At 50.4% G+C, this 21,854-nt stretch overlaps 2 protein-coding genes, 1 long non-coding RNA gene and 1 pseudogene across 3 annotated transcripts; all 4 read left to right on the top strand.

The window, feature by feature from the left end:
• The window catches only part of LOC147083975 (uncharacterized), a 40,337-nt pseudogene that overhangs the window by 11,893 nt on the left and 6,590 nt on the right, over nucleotides 1–21,854 (top strand).
• LOC147083978 (histone H1-like) lies at nucleotides 5,684–6,625 on the top strand. The gene has a single exon (XM_085979996.1). The coding sequence runs from the start codon at nucleotides 5,752–5,754 to the stop codon at nucleotides 6,466–6,468; it is 717 nt and encodes a 238-aa protein (XP_085836122.1). The 5' UTR covers nucleotides 5,684–5,751; the 3' UTR covers nucleotides 6,469–6,625.
• Nucleotides 9,730–10,497, top strand: LOC147083977 (histone H2A type 2-C-like). Its single transcript, XM_085979997.1, has one exon. The coding sequence runs from the start codon at nucleotides 9,784–9,786 to the stop codon at nucleotides 10,291–10,293; it is 510 nt and encodes a 169-aa protein (XP_085836123.1). The 5' UTR covers nucleotides 9,730–9,783; the 3' UTR covers nucleotides 10,294–10,497.
• On the top strand, nucleotides 11,387–18,725 carry LOC147083976 (uncharacterized). Its single transcript, XR_015075941.1, has 3 exons — nucleotides 11,387–11,686; nucleotides 12,415–12,581; nucleotides 18,509–18,725. It is a non-coding gene; the product is annotated as an uncharacterized LOC147083976 (long non-coding RNA).

Genomic DNA, 21,854 nt, shown 5'->3' with positions numbered 1-21,854 from the left:
ACTTTATTCACTTGTACTGGTTCCTGTGGCCTGTTCACCTTCCCCAGGAGCACGGCCTTGATTCTGGGGGTGTTTTATTGCACCGCATGGTGTACTTGAGAAGAGCCCCATCAGGGCGAGTGCGGGGGGGTCAGGGGGCGCGTGCGGGGGGGTCAGGGGGCGCGTGCGGGAGGGTCAGGGGGCGCGTGCGGGAGGGTCAGGGGGCGAGTGCGGGAGGGTCAGGGGGCGAGTGCGGGAGGGTCAGGGGGCGAGTGCGGGAGGGTCAGGGGGCGCGTGCGGGAGGGTCAGGGGGCGCGTGCGGGAGGGTCAGGGGGCGAGTGCGGGAGGGTCAGGGGGCGAGTGCGGGAGGGTCAGGGGGCGAGTGCGGGAGGGTCAGGGGGCGAGTGCGGGAGGGTCAGGGGGCGAGTGCAGGAGCGTCCATCTCCAGGACATGTGTGTCTGAGTCAATGGGACTCTCTCTGACCTTTCTCCCCGGTCCATCTCCAGGACCAGTGTGTATCTGAGTCAATGGGACTCTCTCTGACCTTTCTCCCAAGTCCATCTCCAGGACCAGTTTGTATCTGAGTCAATGGGACTCTCTCTGACCTTTCACCCCAGTCCATCTCCAGGACCAGTGTGTATCTGAGTCAACGGGACTCTCTCTGACCTTTCACCCCAGTCCATCTCCAGGACCAGTGTGTATCTGAGTCAATGGGACTCTCTCTGACCTTTCTCCACAGTCCATCTCCAGGACCAGTGTGTATCTGAGTCAACGGGATTCTCTCTGACCTATTTCCCCAGTCCATCTCCAGGACCAGTTTGTATCTGAGTCAATGGGACTCTCTCTGACCTTTCACCCCAGTCCATCTCCAGGACCAGTGTGTATCTGAGTCAATGGGGCTCTCTCTGACCTTTCTCCCCAGTCGATCTCCAGGACCAGTGTGCATCTGAGTCAATGGGACTCTCTCTGACCTTTCCCCCCAGTGCATCTCCAGGACCAGTGTGTATCTGAGTCAATGGGACTCTCTCTGACCTTTCTCCCCGGTCCATCTCCAGGACCAGTGTGTATCGGAGTCAATGGGACTCTGACCTTTCTCCCCAGTCCATCTCCAGGACCAGAGTGTATCTGAGTCAATGGGACTCTCTCTGACCTTTCTCCCCAGTCCATCTCCAGGACCAGTGTGTATCTGAATCAATGGGACTCTCTCTGACCTTTCTCCCCAGTCCATCACCAGGACCAGTGTGTATCTGAGTCAATGGGACTCTCTTTGACCTTGTTCCACAGTCGATCTCTGGAAGCTCTTTGAATCGGAAGGGTTCTCTCCGGTTGGTGCTCTCACAATCCTGTGCTGGTTCATCTGCTGTTGTTCCTCAGTCTACAATCCCTGTTTACTTCGAGCTGAGCACCTTCCTCAATCACACCATCTCTCACCGGGACATCTAATTGTGGCAAAGCAGAAAATAAGAACAATATTGAAAACGTGAAATAATATAATGTAGACTTTTAATCTGCTTACTAATAATTCAATTTCAAGGCCGAGTATTTGTTTGATTTTGTGCCTTTCCTCAGATCCCCAGTTGCGGGGCTGTGTGTTTAGTTTGGAGATTTTCCTCAGATCCCCAGTTGCGGGGCTGTGTGTTTAGTTTGGGGATTTTCCTCAGATCCCCAGTTGCGGGGCTGTGTGTGTAGTTTGGAGATTTTCCTCAGATCCCCAGTTGCGGGGCTGTGTGTTTAGTTTGGGGATTTTCCTCAGATCCCCAGTTGCGGGGCTGTGTGTTTAGTTTGGAGATTTTCCTCAGATCCCCAGTTGCGGGGCTGTGTGCTTAGTTTGGAGATTTTCCTCAGATCCCCTGTTGCGGGGCTGTGTGTTTAGTTTGGAGATTTTCCTCAGATCCCCAGTTGCGGGGCTGTGTGTTTAGTTTGGAGATTTTCCTCAGATCCCCAGTTGCGGGGCTGTGTGTTTAGTTTGGAGATTTTCCTCAGATCCCCAGTTGCGGGGCTGTGTGTTTAGTTTGGGGATTTTCCTCAGATCCCCAGTTGCGGGGCTGTGTGTTTAGTTTGGAGATTTTCCTCAGATCCCCAGTTGCGGGGCTGTGTGCTTAGTTTGGAGATTTTCCTCACTACATTTCCGGCCTCCTGAGACTCCCCCATTCTCACTGCTCTGGGCGGAAATGCGCCATTTTCTGTGCGGAGTTACTGCCCGGAGCGGTGACCCTGTGACCCTCCCTCGCTGTGATCTAAACTCGGGGCTGAGCAGCCGTTGTCGGGCCGGGTGCTGAATGGAGCCGAGTTCCCTCAGTCACAGAACAGGCCCTGTAACCCGGGCAACAAGCCTGTTTCTGACCGGCCCAGCACACAGCAAACCCATGATCAGCAGGGGAGCAGCACTGCGCCTGCGCGGGAGAGAGAGAGAAAGGGACGGCACTGCGCCTGTGCCGGAGGGCGAGAAAGGGAGCGGCACTGCGCCTGCACAGGAGGGCAGGGGAGCGGCACTGCGCCTGCGCGGGAGAGAGAGAGATAGAGAGAGCAAGGGAGCGCCACTGCGCCTGCGCGGGAGTGCGTAAGGGAGCGGAACTGTGCCTGCGCCGGAGTGCAAGGAGCGGCACTGCGCCTGCATGGAAGAGAGAAAGGGAGCGGCACTGCGCCTGCGCGGGAAAGAGTAAGGGAGCGGCACTGCGCCTGCGCGGGAAAGAGTAAGGGAGCGGCACTGCGCCTGCGCCGGAGTGCAAGGAGCGGCACTGCGCCTGCGCGGGAGTGCAAGTCTGCGTCACAGCGCCTGCGCGGGAGAGAGAAAGGGAGTGGTACTGCACCTGCGCGGGAGAGCGATGTCGCACGAACGCATCACTATCGCTCCCAGTGGTGGGAGGACTACATCGGAACATATTGTCAGGAGGAGGCCATTCAGCCCCTCCAGCCTGTTCCACCAGCCCATTCCATTCACTCCACCTGATTTCAAGAAAGGGTTGAGCATACTGGATACAGCAAACACCTGACAACTAGCCGCGCCTCTAGCCAAGCTGTTCCAGTACAGCTACAACGCTGGCATCTATCCGACAATGTGGAAAACTGCCCAGGTATGTCCTGTCCACAAAAAGTAGGACAAATCTAACCTGGCCAATTACCGCCCCATCAGTCTACCCTCAATGATCAGCAAAGTGATAGAAGGTCTCATCGACAGTGCTATCAAGCAGCACTTACTCACCAATAACCTGCTCAATGATGCCCAGTTTGGGTTCCGCCAAGACAGTTCGGCTCCCAACCTCATTACAGCCTTGGTCCAAACATGGACAAAGGAGCTGAATACCAGAGGTGAGGGGCAAATGTAAGAAGTCACACAACACCAGGTTATAGTCCAACAGTTTTATTTGAAATCACAAGCTTTCGGAGCGCTGCTCCTTCATCAGGTGAAGGGGAGGTGAGGGGAGGTGAGAGTGACTGCCCTCGGCATCAAGGCTGCATTTGACCAACTGTGGCATCAAGGAGCCCTAGTAAAACTGAAGTCAATGGGAATCGGTTGGGGGGGGGCGGAGGAACCTCCAATGGCTGGAGTCATACCTAGCACAAAGGAAGATTGGCTGTGGTGATTGAAGGTCAATCATCTCAGCCCCAAGACATCGCTGCAGGAGTTCCTCAGGGCAGTGTCCTAGGCCCAACCATCTTCAGCTGCTTCATCAACGACCTTCCCTCCAACAAGAGGTCAGAAATGGGGATGTTCGCTGATGACTGCAGCGAGGTGATTTACTTCCTATGTTACCTTACACTGTACACACACAGCCCGAGAATGGCCTCTCCCTTCCCCCACTCACTCCATGTTCCGGAAATATTTCCTGCTTCAATCTGTCTCGTACAAACAGCCCCGACTGCCACTGAACTTACCCGACACAAAGCCCATCTGCGGACACAGTCCTAGTGCGATGTGCTGCTGTGAGGAGGCTGCTGTTTGTTCCCTTACTCGGGCCCGTGCTATCTCCACTCCCTGATGTGGTCAGCGATCTTCAGCCGAGCACAGAGGAAACGGCCCCCGCTGGCAGAGCTTGGGGAGGGGAGCTTGCAGGATCCTTCCTGTCGCTTTAAACAGTGTGGAGAGAGGGGGAGGAGCAGGCAAGTGTTTATCACGCATGCTCAGACCTCTCTCCTGACGCAAATTAAAAGAAGCAACAGCAAAAAAAACACTTTGAACTTATATAGCACATTTAAATGAATAAATCGTCCCAATGAGCTTGAAAGGAGCGTTATCAAAGAAACATTGTCACCGAGACAGATAAGGAGATATTAGGAGAGGGGAAAGCAACCCTGGACACACGTCAGTTGCTGCCGGTGAGTGTGAGAGTGATGCGAATCCTGTCCCTCAGAGCGATTTGTTTCCCCATACTGTATGGAAGGATGGAGAGGAACAGGTTCTGTCAATCTCTGACACTGAACTGCTGCTGAGCGGGGAGTTTAATCAGTCTCTGCCTGTCTCCGGTGGGTGAGTAGGCGACAGATACCAGACAAGTTCCCGGGCCTGTGTGACTGTCACCCCCTGTGTCTTTCTCTGTGCCTTGTGTACAGGATCAATCCCCAGTCCCTCTATCCCCCAGCCCTGCCTGTTATATCTGGATCGACGCTGAACCTCTCAGTTTTCGGTCTATTGAAACCAAGTTCAAGGCATGTGTGGTGAACAGAATGTCTCACTATTTCTGTGAATAATACTATCATCTAAAAGCAGGCTAGGATCCACACAGCCAAACTGTGACACGTTCCTGCCCCGAAATCTCGGTAACAGACTGCGTGGACCGCTTGGCTCAGAGTACGACCATTCAGACTGATACAGTCTCTCTGTCTCTCTCTCTCTGGTTGCTGTCTCTGGGTGTTGAGAATGGAATGCACAGGACACCAGTTGCTCTGTTCTGTTCCTCAGTTTTGGGGAGAGAGAGACAGAGAGAGGCGGTGAGATCATCATTTCTATTTTCATATAAATCAAACTTATTCCTGCCTGCGAACAATATAATACCTTCAAACCAGATATGGGTGAACACAGCCAGAGCTGTGATTGGCTCCTGCCCCTGAATCTGGGGAACAGACACTGTGAGGAGCGCCGGCCTCAAGAGTGTTTAACACTGACTGAGCTGGGAAACTCCAACTAACCCCGAGAATCGGCAGCACAGGCCGAGCGGAGAGGAAAACCTGTCCTGTGAACTGTAAATCTGGGAACAGACTGTGCTGTGAATGAGCAGAGTGAACATTGTGTCAGCGAGAGTGTGTTAAAGGGGCGGGCGGGTTAGACTAATGTCACTGTGTTTGTGTGCCCGCTCTCATCGCCGGATTTCAGAGACCCTCTTGTGTAAAATTCAAAGATTTCCCTGTCATAGGATCGCCCTGCTCCCCCCTGATGTGGGAATTAAATGTGAAGTTTTAGTTGATTTCAAATTTCAGTCGAAAAACAGTGAACATGTCCGCGATCGGGTGAGAGAGCGCGATCAGTGCAGCAAAGAAACGGTTTTAAATCGAAATTGCTGTCTTGAATTCTGATGAAACTTTCTCGACAGCAAACATCCCGGTCTTCGAGACAGAAAGAGACCAATCTGGGAATGTGGAGTGCCCGAGTTTAATTGTAATCGGAGAGTTAATGAGGAGAGAGAAACAGAGAGAGGCTGGAGGGGCCGGGAGCTGACAGCAGGATGTCTCCGCCCCGTCCGCTCGCTGCCTTTAAGTTGCTCTGTGCCGCCGCCTCTCGTTTCATTTCTGACCCAGCTCTGACTGTCAGAGAGATTTTCTACAGAGTCGCCGACATGACCGAGACTGCAGCCGCCAAAATGGCTCCTCCTGCCGCCGCCGCTCAAACCAAGGCTCCCAGCAAGAAGAAGAAGGCGGCTCCCCACTCCAAGCCAGCCGGTCCCACGTTGGGCGAACAGAAACTCAAGGTTGTGGCGAGTGGCAGCGATCGCAAGGGGATGTCCCTGGTTGCGATAAAGAAGGCTCTGGCTGCCAACGGCGTCGACGTGCTGAAGCTCCGGTCCCAGATCAGGTTAAGTATCAAGATGAAAGTGGGAAACGGCTCCCTGGAGCAGAACAAGGGCACGGGCGCCACGGGTTCCTTCAGGCTTGCTAAGAAGGAATCCCAGCGGAAAGAGGGAAAGAAGGTGAAGAAACCAGCAGCCAAGAAATCTGCAGTAAAGAAACCGGCAGCCAAGAAATCTCCAGCCAAGAAACCAGCAGCCAAGAAATCTCCAGCCAAGAAACCAGCAGCCAAGAAATCTCCAGCCAAGAAACCAGCAGCCAAGAAATCTCCAGCCAAGAAACCAGCAGCCAAGAAAACAATCACCAAGAAGGCAGCAACGTCTAAAAAGACAGCGAAAGCGGCGGCTGGGAAGAAGGTGGTGGTGAAGAAGCCCAAGAGCCCCAAGAAGGCCACAGGCAGAAAGGTGAAGGCGGCCAAGAAGGTGGAAAAACCCAAGGCCAAGCCCAAATCAGCAAAGTCTCAGAAAGCAGCGAGCAAAAGAAAATAAAAAGGACAACTGTAGTGTATGTACCTTTAAGAGGAACTATGTTTTTGAAGCCCCTGTATACTGTAGTACCAGTAGTAACCACTCGGGTATATAAGCCTGTATAGCGTCTTGTGTAGTTAGTTCACCTCCAGACTTTGTTCAGTAAACACTTGTTAAATCAACTCCTGCATTCCGTGTCTCCATTAACACACGGATCTAACAACAACTTGTAAATATCTGAACCCAAAGGCTCTTCTCAGAGCCACCCATGTCTTTCCAAAAAGAGGTGATCGCGGAATCATATGATCCATGTCCCGGGGCCGGGCTCAGATTCCAGATTGAAATCATTTCAAATGAACCCTGGCTCCCTGGTGACTCGCTGATTTTCGCTGCACCCACCCCTCCCCCAGTGTCTGCAATAAAACAGAGAGAGAATGGGATGTCCGGGCCGGGCCTCACTCTAACTGGGGGGGTGTTCGACTCCAGTCTCAGTTCATGGTCATTTTCAGTTCACGGTCATTTTCAGTTCACAGGTTCAGGGTGAAAGTCTCTGAGACGCTGACACTGGCGGAGATACCCCACATCACAACTCGAACCCCAACACATGAGATTCTCCAAATCAACTGGAATAAGGCGTTTGTAAACTGCTGAACCCGTCTGTGAGGGGAAGTGTGGGGAGATGGAATAAGGTCAGAGATTGACATGGAAGGAGACGGGTCGACTTGTGATCGAAGGGACTGTATATAGGCGGGAATATTACCGATTGTTAATTGTAACAGGATCTTACTTAAAATATTCTGGTTTCAGGGAACCCTTGAATATGAAGCCCGAGTCTGTAAGGGTTTGTGCGGCGCGCTGTGTTTCGGTTCTACTGTCAATAAATGGTTTGAAATTGGCGGTTGCAGATAGCTGGAGGTGGATAATTGATTTACAAATAGATTCAGTCCCACACTCTGATACAGTAGCAGATACTAGCAGAAATGGAATTAATTTCAAACTAACATCAAGTGCCAGAGTCTGATAGATGCAGTAAGAATCCCACTTTCATAAACCGAGTAAGTAGCAGATACATGCGGAATTCTTCGGTGAAAGACAGTACGAGAGACTGACAGATTCAGCACTAATATGACACTAACATGCAGTCCCAGAGACTGACAAATACAGAATGAAACTCACACTCAGTACCAGGGACTGACATCTTAGACTTAGACTTGCACAACATCCCAGTGAATGACAGATACGGAATGAATCCCACACTACACTCAGTACCAGAGACTGACAGATCCAGAATTAATCTTAGACATGCACACCATCCCAGTGAATGACAGATACAGAATGAATCTCAAACTCGCACATCCCAGTGACAGACAGATACAAAATTAATGTCACACACACATACACTACCAGAGAATGACAGATTCTGAATGAATTCCAACACTGACACACGGTACCAGAGTCTGACGGATACAGATGGAGTCCCACCCTAACACATGGTATCAGTGACGGACAGGAAATGAATGGATCCCACACGCACATACTGTAACAGAGACTGAGATTGGTAATGATTCCAACACTTACATAAATCACCAGAGACTGAATAATACAGAACTATTCCAATACACACACTCACAGTACTAGAGACGGGCAGATACTGAACTAAAGTGGTGGAGACCACACTGCAAGACATGAATATAGTGCACTGGTTGGAGGAAGTACATCTAAATTGCTGTCTCGTCCGGAAGAAGTGCTTGGGACCCCAGATAATGGTCTGGGAATTGGTGCATGGATATATGCTCTTGCAATTACCTTTCTGACTACAGGGGGCGTGCTGGTGACAAAATCTCAATCTGATTGGATACATAAAGAAGCCAATCATAGAGATGCAGAACAATGGAATTTAACATCACTCTTCAGCAGCCAATCACAACCATTGCCTTCACCCATCCCTCATTAGCATAGGACTGTGGGGCTGCCTATATATTCCGAGCCCGGCGCGGGTTTGCGTCGTTTTGTGTCTGAAATCGAGTTTGAGAATGGTTGATGAAAAGAAACCAGTTGCCAAGAAGGGCGCCAAGAAAACCGTCAGTAAACCGGCAGCGAAGGGCGGCAAGAAGCGCAGAAAGTCGAGGAAGGAGAGTTACTCCATCTACATCTACAAAGTGATGAAGCAGGTTCACCCCGACACCGGCATCTCCTCCAAGGCCATGGGCATCATGAACTCGTTTGTGAATGAGATTTTTGAGCGCATCGCGGGTGAGGTTTCCCGCCTGGCCCATTACAACAAGCGGCACACCATCAGCTCCCGGGAGATCCAGACCGCCGTGCGCCTGCTGCTGCCCGGGGAGCTGGCCAAGCACGCTGTGTCGGAAGGGACAAAGGCGGTGACCAAATACACCAGCTCCAAGTAAAACTCCACGCTGTCCTGAAAGAACAAACCCAAAACACAACGGCTCTTTTAAGAGCTACCCAAAATCTCTCTGAAAGAGCTACACAAACTCATCTCTCTTTAGACACAATTTACTGTAATTATTTCCGTAACAAGTGTGTTTTGAGAACGTTTGAAGTTCCAGCCGTAGATTTAGTTTTGAATTCTCAGATAAGCACTTTCACTGCCCGGATCAACCTTAGCGTCGCTGTTGTATTTCCCGTCCAGTAAAGTACAAACACGGTCCCTGATCGCTCTTTCCCTTTGATCTCAGACCCATTCACTTGCAGCGCCTTCCGACAAATTAAAAGCTTGTTTTCGAGATGAGACTCTGATTTCAGTCACCTCAATCTCTGCAAAAACATTTTCATTTTTTTCAATGCCAGTTGGGAGTCAATCCTTTTATTAACCAGAGAATTCCTGCAGTGTAACAACCCAGAATGGGGTTTCTTAGAGACCAGAACGCGGTCAGTTTGAACGCTCTGTCCCTCTTCTCCTCTCACAGAAGGACTCCCAGATCTGGTTTCACTTCCGCAGCAGCGCCTGTGCAAAGGATCACTCGATAATCTGAATCCTCACTTTTACAGAGATTGAGCTGGAATGTGTCCCGTTACAGAATCAATGGGGATTTAATCCCACCCGTTAAAGTTCGATATTGAACCCGGAATTAATCCTGATTGTAACAGCCTGGAATTTGCAAGGGAGAGATGGAAGAAGACAAAAGGAATAAAAAACTGTCTGGAAATCTTTGGCTAATAGTTAATTTATTAACTTAATTCGCTGGGTTAGGAAAATATTGGCGAGCTTTTTGAAATTAAAAATCGTTGGCGGTCTGACTGTTGAGGACAGTTATTTCCACACACTTGCCATTGGCGGAAAAACAGACTGTGATTGGTCACCGGAGAACACCAATGGAATTCACCACAGAGCGACCAATCACAAGTTTGCTGTCTGCATTCCTCCAGAAGGTAGAAGGGCGGCAGATGTGGGCGGAGTTTATCATTATTTCTTTCAACGAGTGGATTTTGGAAATGTCTGGAAGAGGAAAAACCAGCGGTAAAGCTCGGGCCAAGACCAAATCCCGCTCATCCCGGGCCGGACTGCAGTTCCCTGTGGGCCGTGTTCACAGGCTCCTGCGAAAGGGCAACTACGCTGAACGTGTGGGTGCCGGAGCTCTGGTCTACATGGCTGCTGTGCTCGAGTATCTGACCGCTGAAATCCTGGAGCTGGCCGGCAACGCGGCCCGCGACAACAAGACCACCCGCATCATCCCCAGACACCTGCAGCTGGCCATCCGCAACGACAAGAAGCTCAACAAGCTGCTGGGAAAGGTGACCATCGCTCAGGGCGGGGTACTGCCTAATATCCAGGCGGTGCTGCTTCCCAAGAAAACCAGCACTGCCAGCTCCAAGAGCAAGTAAAGTGGACAAGATTCAATCTAATAACCCAAAGGCTCTTTTCAGAGCCACCCACTGTATCTGTGAAAGGGCTGCTTACTATTTAGCCATTTTCGGTAAACTGTCTGTCCAACATGTAGAAATCCAGATCCAGAAACACTGCAGCGGGCTTGCTGTGAGCGAATATTCAGATCAGTGATTCAATATAGATGAGGACTGGCTTCAGAGAAAAACAAAACACACGGAACCGTAACGTGAGCGCAGCACTCAATGAACACGTTGTTAGGAGAGCCGAATATGAACGGATGTTAAGAACCGAGTATAAAGTGAGTGAGCGGCTACCATTCCTTATTGGGACAATAATTCCATAGGGAGAACGATATACACCCTGACCCATACAAACATTCCCTTTTTATTTGGGAGACAGGATCTAACCAGAATTGCAGCTCTGGTTAATTTTTAAATATTTCAAATAGTAACTGAAGTTCCCACCTGTCCCTGCATTAAGAGCTGGTTTTAAAGGTGAGTATCAGACTTCAGGCACCTCGTTCTCTCTCTCGGATCGATCCCGGTATGTGGAGTTGGATCAATTCTCTCTCTCCCGCACAGTCGCAGTGCCGCTCCTTGCCCTCTCACGCAGGCGCAGTGCCGCCCCTTGCCCTCCCACGCAGGCGCAGTGCCGCTCCCTTGCCTCTTTCTCCCGCGCAGGCGCAGTGCCGCTCCCTTGCCTCTTTCTCCCGCGCAGGCGCAGTGCCGCTCCCTTTCTCGCTCCCTCCGGCGCAGGCGGAGTGCCGCTTCCGTTCTCTCTCTCTCTCTCTCTCTCTCTCTCCCGCACAGTCGCAGTGACGCTCCCTTGCTCTCACTCCGGCGCAGGCGCAGTGCCGCTCCTTGCGCTCCCACGCAGGCGCAGTGCCGCTCCTTGCCCTCCCACGCAGGCGCAGTGCCGCTCCCTTGCCTCTTTCTCCCGCGCAGGCGCAGTGCCGCTCCCTTTCTCGCTCCCTCCGGCGCAGGCGCAGTGCCGCTCCCTTTCTCTCTCCCTCCCGAGCAGGCGCAGTGCCGCTCCCTTTCTCCCTCTCTCTCTCTCTCTCCCTCCCGAGCAGGCGCAGTGCCGCTCCCTTTCTCTCTCTCTCTCTCTCTCTCTCCCGAGCAGGCGCAGTGCCGCTCCACTGCTGATCCTGGGTTTGCTGTGTGCTGGGCCGGGCGGCGCCGGCCGCTCAGAAACAGGCTGGTTGCCCGGATTACAGGGCCCGCTCTGTGACTGAGGGAACTCGGCCCGAGGCTGCTCAGCCCCGAGTTTAGATCACAGCGAGGGAGGCTCACAGGGTCACCGCTCCGGTTAGTAACTCCGCACAGAAAATGGCGCATTTCCGCCCAGAGCAGTGAGAATGGGGGAGTCTCAGGAGGCCGGAAATTCACAGTGAGTAAAATCTCCAAACGAAACACACAGCCCCGCAACTGGGGATCTGAGGAAAATCTCCAAACTAAACACACAGCCCCGCAACTGGGGATCTGAGGAAAATCTCCAAACTAAACACACAGCCCTGCAACTGGGGATCTGAGGAAAATCCCCAAACTAAACACACAGCCCCGCAACTGGGGATCTGAGGAAAATCTCCAAACTAAACACACAGCCCCGCAACTGGGGATCTGAGGAAAATCTCCAAACTAAACACACAGCCCCGCAACTGGGGATCTGAGCAAAATCTCCAAACTAAACACACAGCCCTGCAACTGGGGATCTGAGGAAAATCTCCAAACTAAACACACAGCCCCGCAACTGGGGATCTGAGGAAAATCTCCAAACTAAACACACAGCCCCGCAACTGGGGATCTGAGGAAAATCTCCAAACTAAACACACAACCCCGCAACTGGGGATCTGAGGAAAATCTCCAAACTAAACACACAGCCCCGCAACTGGGGATCTGAGGAAAATCTCCAAACTAAACACACAGCCCGGCAACTGGGGATCTGAGCAAAATCTCCAAACTGAACACACAGCCCCGCAACTGGGGATCTGAGGAAAGGCACAAAATCAAACAAATACTCGGCCTTGAAATTGAATTATTAGTAAGCAGATTGAAAGTCTACATTATATTATTTCACGCTTTCAATATTGTTCTTATTTTCTGCTTTGCCACAATTAGATGTCCCGGTGAGAGATGGTGTGATTGAGGAAGGTGCTCAGCTCGAAGTAAACAGGGATTGTAGACTGAGGAACGACAGCAGGTGAACCAGCACAGGATTGTGAGAGCACCAACCGGAGAGAACCCTTCCGATTCAAAGAGCTTCCAGAGATCGACTGTGGAACAAGGTAAGAGAAAGTCCCATTGACTCAGATACACACTGGTCCTGGTGATGGACTGGGGAGAAAGGTCAGAGAGAGTCCCATTGACTCAGATACACACTGGTCCTGGAGATGGACTGGGGAGAAAGGTCAGAGATTCCCATTGACTCAGATACACACTGGTCCTGGAGATGGAATTGGGAGAAAGGTCAGAGAGAGTCCCATTGACTCAGATACGCACTGGTCCTGGAGATGTACTGGGGAGAAAGGTCAGAGATTCCCATTGACTCAGATACACACTGGTCCTGGAGATGGACTGGGGAGAAAGGTCAGAGATTCCCATTGACTCAGATACACACTGGTCCGAGAGATGGACTGGGGAGAAAGGTCAGAGAGAGTCCCATTGACTCAGATACGCACTGGTCCTGGAGATGTACTGGGAGAAAGGTCAGAGAGAGTCCTATTGACTCAGATACACACTCGTCCTGGAGATGGACTGGGGAGAAAGGTCAGAGAGAGTCCCATTGACTCAGATACACACTGGTCCTGGAGATGGACTGGGGGGAAAGGTCAGAGAGAGTCCCATTGACTCAGATACACACTGGTCCTGGAGATGGACTGGGGAGAAAGGTCAGAGAGAGTCCCATTGACTCAGATACACACTGGTCCTGGAGATGGACTGGGGAGAAAGGTCAGAGAGAGTCCCATTGACTCAGATACACACTGGTCCTGGAGATGGACTGGGGAGAAAGGTCAGAGAGAGTCCCATTGACTCAGATACACACTGGTCCTGGAGATGGACTGGGGAGAAAGGTCAGAGAGAGTCCCATTGACTCAGATACACACTGGTGCTGGAGATGGACTGGGGAGAAAGGTCAGAGAGAGTCCCATTGACTCAGATACACACTGGTCCTGGAGATGGACTGGGGAGAATGGTCAGAGAGAGTCCCATTGACTAAGATACACACTGGTCCTGGAGATGGACTGGGGAGAATGGTCAGAAAGAGTCCCATTGACTCAGATACACACTGGTCCTGGAGATGGACTGGGGAGAAAGGTCAGAGAGAGTCCCATTGACTAAGATACACACTGATCCTGGAGATGGACTGGGGAGAATAGTCAGAGAGAGTTCCATTGACTCCAATACACACTGGTCCTGGAGAGGGACTGGGGAGAAAGGTCAGAGGGAGTCCCATTGACACTGATACACACTGGTCCTGGAGATGGACTGGGGAGAAAGGTCAGAGAGAGTCCCATTGACTCAGATACACACTGGTCCTGGAGACGGACTGGGGAGAAAGGTCAGAGAGAGTCCCATTGACTCAGATACACACTGGTCCTGGAGATGGACTGGGGAGAAAGGTCAGAGAGAGTCCCATTGACTCAGATACATACTGGTCCTGGAGATGGACTGGGGAGAAAGGTCAGAGAGAGTCCCATTGACTCAGATACACACTGGTCCTTGCGATGGACTGGGGAGAAAGGTCAGAGAGAGTCCCATTGACTCAGATACACACTGGTCCTGGAGATGGACTGGGGAGAAAGGTCAGAGAGAGTCCCATTGACTCAGATACACACTGGTCCTGGAGATGGACTGGGGAGAAAGGTCAGAAAGAGTCCCATTGACTCAGATACACACTGGTCCTGGAGATGGACTGGGGAGAAAGGTCAGAGAGAGTCCCATTGACTCAGATACATACTGGTCCTGGAGATGGACTGGGGAGAAAGGTCAGAGAGAGTCCCATTGACTCAGATACACACTGGTCCTTGCGATGGACTGGGGAGAAAGGTCAGAGAGAGTCCCATTGACTCAGATACACACTGGTCCTGGAGATGGACTGGGGAGAAAGGTCAGAGAGAGTCCCATTGACTCAGATACACACTGGTCCTGGAGATGGACTGGGGAGAAAGGTCAGAGAGAGTCCCATTGACTCAGATACACACTGGTCCTGGAGATGGACTGGGGAGAAAGGTCAGAGAGAGTCCCATTGGCTCAGATACACACTGGTCCTGGAGATGGACTGGGGAGAAAGGTCAGAGAGAGTCCCATTGACTCAGACACACACTGGTCCTGGAGATGGACTGGGGAGAAAGGTCAGAGAGAGTCCCATTGACTCAGATACACACTGGTCCTGGGGATGGATTGGGGAGATAGGTCAGAGAGACTCCCATTGACTCAGATACACACTGGTCCTGGAGATGGACTGGGGAGAAAGGTCAGAGGGTCCCATTGACTCAGATACACACTGGTCCTGGAGATGGACTGGGGAGAAAGGTCAGAGAGAGTCCCATTGACTCAGATACACACTGGTCCTGGAGATGGACTTGGGAGAAAGGTCAGAGAGAGTCCCATTGACTCAGATACACACTGGTCCTGGAGATGGACGCTCCCGCACTCGCCCCCTGACCCTCCCGCACTCGCCCCCTGACCCTCCCGCACTCGCCCCCTGACCCTCCCGCACTCGCCCCCTGACCCTCCTGCACTCGCCCTGATGGGGCTCTTCTCAAGTACACCATGCGGTGCAATAAAACACCCCCAGAATCAAGGCCCTGCTCCTGGGGAAGGTGATCAGGCCCCAGGAACCAGTACAAGTGAATAAAGTCAGGGTCAAGGCCCTGCTCCTGGGGAAGGTGATCAGGCCCCAGGAACCAGTACAAGTGAAGCGACTCCTTCTCCCGGAGACTTATTAAACGTGAATACGCCAAGAGTTGACCAAAAATCAGGTTAGTAATATTAATCAAGGAGTCAATTTCTGTTAAAAGGAGGGATGATACCTTAGCAGGTTCCTCTAATGAGGCCATATGGGTAGAACGTAAAAACAAAAAGGGGGCAAGCACTTTGCTGGGAGTGTACTATAGGCCCCCATACAGTAAGGGGGAGATAGAGGAACAGATATGTCGGCAAATCTCAGAGGTGTAGAAATAATAGGGTAGTAATTGTTGGGGATTTCAACTTCCCCAATATTAACTGGGATAGTCAGAGTGTGAAAGGCTTAGAGGGTGTGGAATTCTTAAAGTGCATCCAGGAGAGCTTTTTCAGCCAACATGTAGAAAGTCCTACAAGAGAGGGGCGGTACTGGACCTAATTCGAGGGAATGTAGCAGGGCACGTGGTAGAAGGGTTAGTAGGAGAGCATTTTGGTGACAGTGACCATAATTCGGTGAGATTTAAAGTAGTTATGGAAAAGGACAAAGATGGACCGGAAATAAAGGATCGAAATTGGGGGAAGGCCAATTTTAATATGATAAGGCAGGATCTGGCCAAAGTGGACTGGGATCAACTACTTGTAGGAAAATCCACATCAGAGCAGTGGGCGTCTTTCAGAAAGGAAATAGAGAGAGTACAACGCCAGTATGTTCCTGTAAAGGTCAAGGGTGGGACCAACAAGCTCAGGGAGCCCTGGATGTCAAGGGACATACAAGAATGGATTAGGAAAAAAAGGGAGGCTTTTGGCAGATACAAAGGACTAAAAACACTAGAAGCCCTAGAGGAGAATAGAAAGTGCAGGGGGGTACTTAAAAAAGAAATTAGGAGAACGAAGAGGGGTCATGAAAAAACACTGGCAGGCAAAATAAAGGAAAATCCCAAGGTGTTTTATTAGTATATTAAGGGCAAGAGGATAACCAGGGAAAGAGTAGGGCCCATTAGGGACCAAAGTGGCAATCTGTGTGTAGAGCCAGAAGATGAAGGTGAGGTTTTAAATTAATATTTTGCATCTGTGTTCACTATGGAGAAGGACGATGCAGGCATAGAAATCAGGCAGGGGGGATTGTGATATACTTGAACAAATTCGTATTGAGAGGGAGGAGGTACTAGTGGTTTTAGCAGGCTTAAAAGTGGATAAACCCCCAGGCCCAGACGAGATGTATCCCAGCCTGCTGTGTGAGGCAAGGGAGGAGATTGCAGGGGCTCTGACACAAATTTTCAGAACCTCTCTGACCACAGGGGAGGTGCCAGAGGACTGGAGAACAGCTAACGTAGTACCATTATTCAAGAAGGGTAGTAGTAGGGATAAACCAGGGAATTACAGGCCAGTGAGCCGAACATCAGTGGTAGGGAAATTATTGGAAAAAATTCTGAGGGACAGAATTAGTCTCCACTTGGAGAGGCAAGGATTAATCAAGGATAGTCAGCATAGCTTTGTCAGGGGGAGATCATGTCTAACCAATTTGACTGAATTTTTCAATGGGGGTGACTAGGTGTGTGGATGAGGGCAGTCCAGTTGATGTAGTCTACATGGACTTCAGTCAGGCTTTTGACAAAGTCCCACATGGGAGACTGGTCAAGAAGGTAAGAGCCCATGGGATCCAGGGCAATTTGGCACATTGGATCCAAAATTGGCTTAGTGGCAGGAGGCAGAGGGTGATGGTCGAAGGTTGTTTTTGTGACTGGAAGCCTGTGTCCACTGGTGTAACGCAGGGATCGGTGCTGGGTCCCTTGCTGTTTGTAGTGTACATTAAGGATTTAGATATGAATGTAGGAGGTATGATCAGTAAGTTCGCAGATGACATGAAAATTGGTGGAGTGGTAAATAGCGAGGAGGGAAGCCTCAGGCTACAGGAGAATATAGATGGGTTGGTTGGATGGGCAGCACAGTGGCAAATGGAATTTAACCCTGAAAAGTGTGAGGTGATGCATTTTGGGAGGACTAACAAGGGAATACACAATGAATGGTAGAACCCTAGGAAGGACAGAGGATCAGAGGGACCTTGGTGTGCATGTACATAGATCCTTGAGGGCAGCAGGACAGCGAGAAGGCATATGGGATACTTGCCTTAATTAGCCGAGGCATAGAATATAAGAGCAGGGGGGTTATGATGGAGCTGTACAAAATGCTAGTTAGGCCACAGCTTGAATACTGTGTGCGGTTCTGCTCGCCACACTATAGGAAGGATGTGATTGCATTGGAGAGGGTGCAGAGGAGATTCACCAGGATGTTACCTGGGCTGGAGCGCTTCAGCTATGAAGAGAGACTGGGGTTGTTTTCCTTAGAGCAGAGAAGGCTGAGGGGGACCTGATTGAGGTGTACAAAATTATGAGGGGAATAGATAGGGTAGATAGAAAAGAACATTTCCCCTTAGTAGAGGGGTCAATAGCCAGGGGGCATAGATTCAAGGTAAGGGGCAGGAGGTTTAGAGTGGATTTGAGGAAAAGCTTTTTCACCCAGAGGGTGGTTGGAATCTGGAACTCACTGCCTGAAAGGGTGGTAGAGGCAGGAACCCTCACAACATTCAAGAAGCATTTAGATGAGCACTTGAAACGCCATAGCATACAAGGCTACGGACCAAGTGCTGGAAAATGGGATTAGAATAGACAGGGCTTGGTGGCCGGCGCAGACACGATGGGCCGAAGGGCCCCTTTCTGTGCTGTATAAATCAATGACTCTATGGTAGCACTCTTGCCTCTGAGGCGTAAGGTTGTGGGTTCAAGTCCCACTCCAGAGACTTGAGCACAAAAATCCAGGCTGACACTCCAGTGCAGTGCTGAGGCACTGTCAGAGGTGGCGTCTTTCGGATGAGACATTAAACTGAGGCCCTGTCTGCTCTCTCAGGTGGATGTAAAAGATCCCATGACATTATTTTGAGAAAGAAAGACTTGCATTTATATAGTGCTTTCATGACCAGCAGACGTCTTGAAGTGCTTTACAGCCAATTAAGTACTTTTGAGGTGTAGTCACTGTTGTAATGTGGGAAAGAGCAGGGGAAATATCCCCGGTGTCCGAGCCAATGTTTATCTCTCAATCAATGTAACAAAAGGATAATAGCAAAATACTGCGGATGCTGGAAGTCTGAAATAACAACAGGAAATGCTGGAAACACTCAGCAGGCCAGGCAACATCCGTAGAGAGAGAAACAGAGTTAACAAAAAGATAGATTATCTGGTCATTATCACATTGCTGTTTGTGGGAGCTTGCTGTGCGCTATTTGACTGCTGCATTTCTTACATTACAACAGTGACTACACTTCAAAAGTACTTCATTGGCTGTAAAGCACTTTGGGTCGTCCGGTGGTGGTGCAAGGCGCTATAGAAATGCAAGTCTTTCTTTCTTCACTGGTCTCACCAGCGACCTCTTCTGGCTGATGGTTGATTGACAGACGGGCTGGAGGAGCGAGCCGGCGGCGGGCCCTCCAACCAATCGGGTAGCCCGAGGGGCGGCACTAGCGGCGGCTGATTGTCTGATCCGCAGGGCAGCGAGTTTCTCCAGTCCCTTGTTCCGGGGCCGGGGGAGGCTGTGGGCCTTTATTCCCCTCATTGGACACAAGGCTCTTTGGCTCACAACACACGGGCTCAGGTTTTAATAGAGACTTTTTAAATTCATCAATAAAAGCAGATAAACCTCGTGCTTCTGTGGAACAAACTTTCTAATATTTTATAGAATCATAAAATGGTTACAGCACAGAAGGAGGCCATTCGGCCCGTCGAGCCCGTGCCGGCTCTCTGCAAGACCACTTCAGCTAGTCCCACTCCCCGCCCTTTCCCCGTAACCCTGCAATTCTTTTTCATTCAGGTACTTATCCAATTCCCTTTTGAAAGCGGTGATTGAATCTGCCTCCACCACCCTTTCAGGCAGTGCATTCCAGATCCTAACCACTCGCTGCATAAATTTTTTTTTCCTCATAGAGTCATAGAGTTTTACAGCACAGAAAGAGGCCCTTCGGCCCATCGTGCCTGCACCGCCCATCCATCCCTGTCCAGTCTAATCCCATTTTCCAGCATTTGGTCCATAGCCTTGTATGCATTGGCATTCCAAGTGCTCATCCAAATGCTTCTTGAATGTTGTGAGGGTTCCTGCCTCTACCACCCTTTCAGGCAGTGAGTTCCAGCTTCCAACCACCCTCTGGGTGACAAAGTTCCTCCTCAAATCCCCTCTAAATCTCCTGCCCCTTACCCTGAATCTATGCCCCCTTGTTATTGACCCCCCTACTAAGGGGAAAAGTTCCTCTTTGTCTACCCTATCTATGCCCCTCATCATTTTGTACACCTCAATCAGGTCCCCCCTCAGCCTTCTTTGCTCCAAGGAAAACAACCCCAGCCTGTTTAGTCTTTCTTCATAGCTGAGGCGCTCCATCCCAGGTAACATCCTGGTGAATCTTCTCTGCACCCTCTCCAAAGCGATCACATCCTTCCTATAGTGAGGCGACCAGAACTGCACACAGTACTCCAGCTGTGGCCTCACCAGCGTTTTGTACAGCTCCATCATAACCCCCCTGCTCTTATATTCTATGCCTCGGCTAATGAAGGCAAGTATCCCATATGCCTTTTTAACCACCTTATCTACCTGTTCCGCTGCCTTCAGGGATCTATGTACATGTACACCAAGGTCCCTCTGACCCTCTGTACTTCCTAGGGTCCTACCACTCATTGTGTATTCCCTTGCCTTATTTGTCCATCCAAAATGCATCACCTCGCACTTTTCAGGGTTAAATTCCATTTGCCACTTTTCCGCCCATCTAACCAACCCGTTTATATCGTCCTGTAGCCTGAGGCTTTCCTCCTCGCAATTGACCACCCCACCAATTTTCGTGTCATCTGCGAACTTGCTGATCATACCTTTTACATTCTCATCCAAATCATCTATGTAGATCACAAACAACAAGGGACCCAGCACCGATCCCTGAGGTACCCCACTGGACACAGGCTTCCAGTCACAAAAGCAACCTTCGACCATCACCCTCTGCCTCCTGCCACTCAGCCAGTTTAGGATCCAACGCGCCAAGGCACCCTGGATCCCATGGGCTCTTACCTTCTTGACCAGCCTCCTATGCGGGACTTTGTCAAAGGCTTTACTGAAGTCCATGTAAACCACATCCACAGCATTTCCCTCATCCACCCCCCTAGTCACCCCCTCGAAAAATTCAATCAGATTTGTCAGACATGATTTACCCTTGACAAAGCCATGCTGACTATCCCCGATTAATCCTTGCCTCTCCAAGTGGAGACTAATTTTGTCCCTCAGAATTTTTTCCAATAATTTCCCTACCACAGATGTTAGGCTCACTGGCCTGTAATTCCCTGGTTTATCCCTGCTACCCTTCTTGTATAATGGTACTACATTAGCTGTTCTCCAGTCCTCTGGTACACCCCCTGTGGCCAGAGAGGTTCTGAAAATTTGTGTCAGAGCCCCTGCAATCTCCTCCTTTGCCTCCCACAGCAGCCTGGGATACATCTCATCCGGGCCTGGGGATTTATCCACTTTTTTGCCTGCTAAAACCGCTAGCACCTCCTCCCTCTCGATGCTAATATGTTCAAGTATGTCACAGTCCCCTTGCCCGATTTCTATGTCTGCATCGTCTTTCTCCATAGTGAACACAGATGCAAAAAATTTATTTAAAACCCTGCCTACATCATCTGGCTCTACACACAGATTGCCACTTTGGTCCCTAATGGGCCCTACCCTTTCCCTGGTTATCCTCTTGCCCTTAATATACTTATAAAACATCTTAGGATTTTCCTTTATTTTGCTCGCCAGTGTTATTTCATGGCCCCTCCTCGCCCTCCTAATTTCTTTTTTAAGTATGCCCCTGCACTTTTTATACTCCTCTAGGGCTTCTTCCGTCTTTAGTCTTTTGTAACTGCCAAAAGCCCCCCTTTTATTTCTAATGCATTTTTGTATATCCCTTGTCATCCAAGGTTCCCTTTGCTTGTTGGTCCCACCCTTGACCTTTACAGGAACATGTTGGCGCTGTACTCTCTCTATTTCCCTTCTGAAAGTCTCCCACTGTTTTGATGTGGATTTTCCTATAAGTAGCTGCTCCCAGTCCACTTTGGCCAGATCCTGCCTTATCATATTAAAATCGGCCTTCCCCCAATTTAGAACCCTTATTTCCGGGCCGTCTTTGTCTTTTTCCATGACCACCTTAAATCTCACCGAATTATGGTCACTGTCGCCAAAATGCTCTCCTACTGATACTTCCACCACTTGCCCGGCTACATTCCCCAGAATTAGGTCCAGTACCGCCCCCTCTCTTGTAGGACTTTCTACATGTTGGCTCAAAAAGCTCTCCTGGATGCACTTTAAGAATTCTGCACCCTGTAAGCCTTTCACACTCTGACTATCCCAATTTATATTGGGGAAGTTGAAATCCCCCACTATTATTACCCTATTATTTTCGCACTTCTCTGAGATTTGCCTACATATCTGTTCCTCTATCTCCCCCTGACTGTTTGGGGGCCTATAGTACACTCCCAGCAAAGTGCTTGCCCCCTTTTTGTTTCTACCCATATGGCCTCATTAGAGGAACCCGCTAATATATCGTCCCTCCTTACAGCAGTAATTGACTCCTTAATTAATATTGCAAC

This window comes from Somniosus microcephalus, unplaced genomic scaffold, assembly GCF_052327205.1.
Source record: "Somniosus microcephalus isolate GS21.2 unplaced genomic scaffold, FLI_Smic_1.0 scaffold10, whole genome shotgun sequence".
Lineage (NCBI taxonomy): Eukaryota > Metazoa > Chordata > Chondrichthyes > Squaliformes > Somniosidae > Somniosus > Somniosus microcephalus.
This window is presented reverse-complemented; position numbering and strand designations above follow the sequence as displayed.

Excerpts from the sequence above, each read along its gene's own strand:
- LOC147083978 (XM_085979996.1), top strand. The coding sequence starts at position 5,752 with ATGACCGAGACTGCAGCCGCCAAAATGGCTCCTCCTGCCGCCGCCGCT.
- LOC147083977 (XM_085979997.1), top strand. The coding sequence starts at position 9,784 with ATGGAATTCACCACAGAGCGACCAATCACAAGTTTGCTGTCTGCATTC.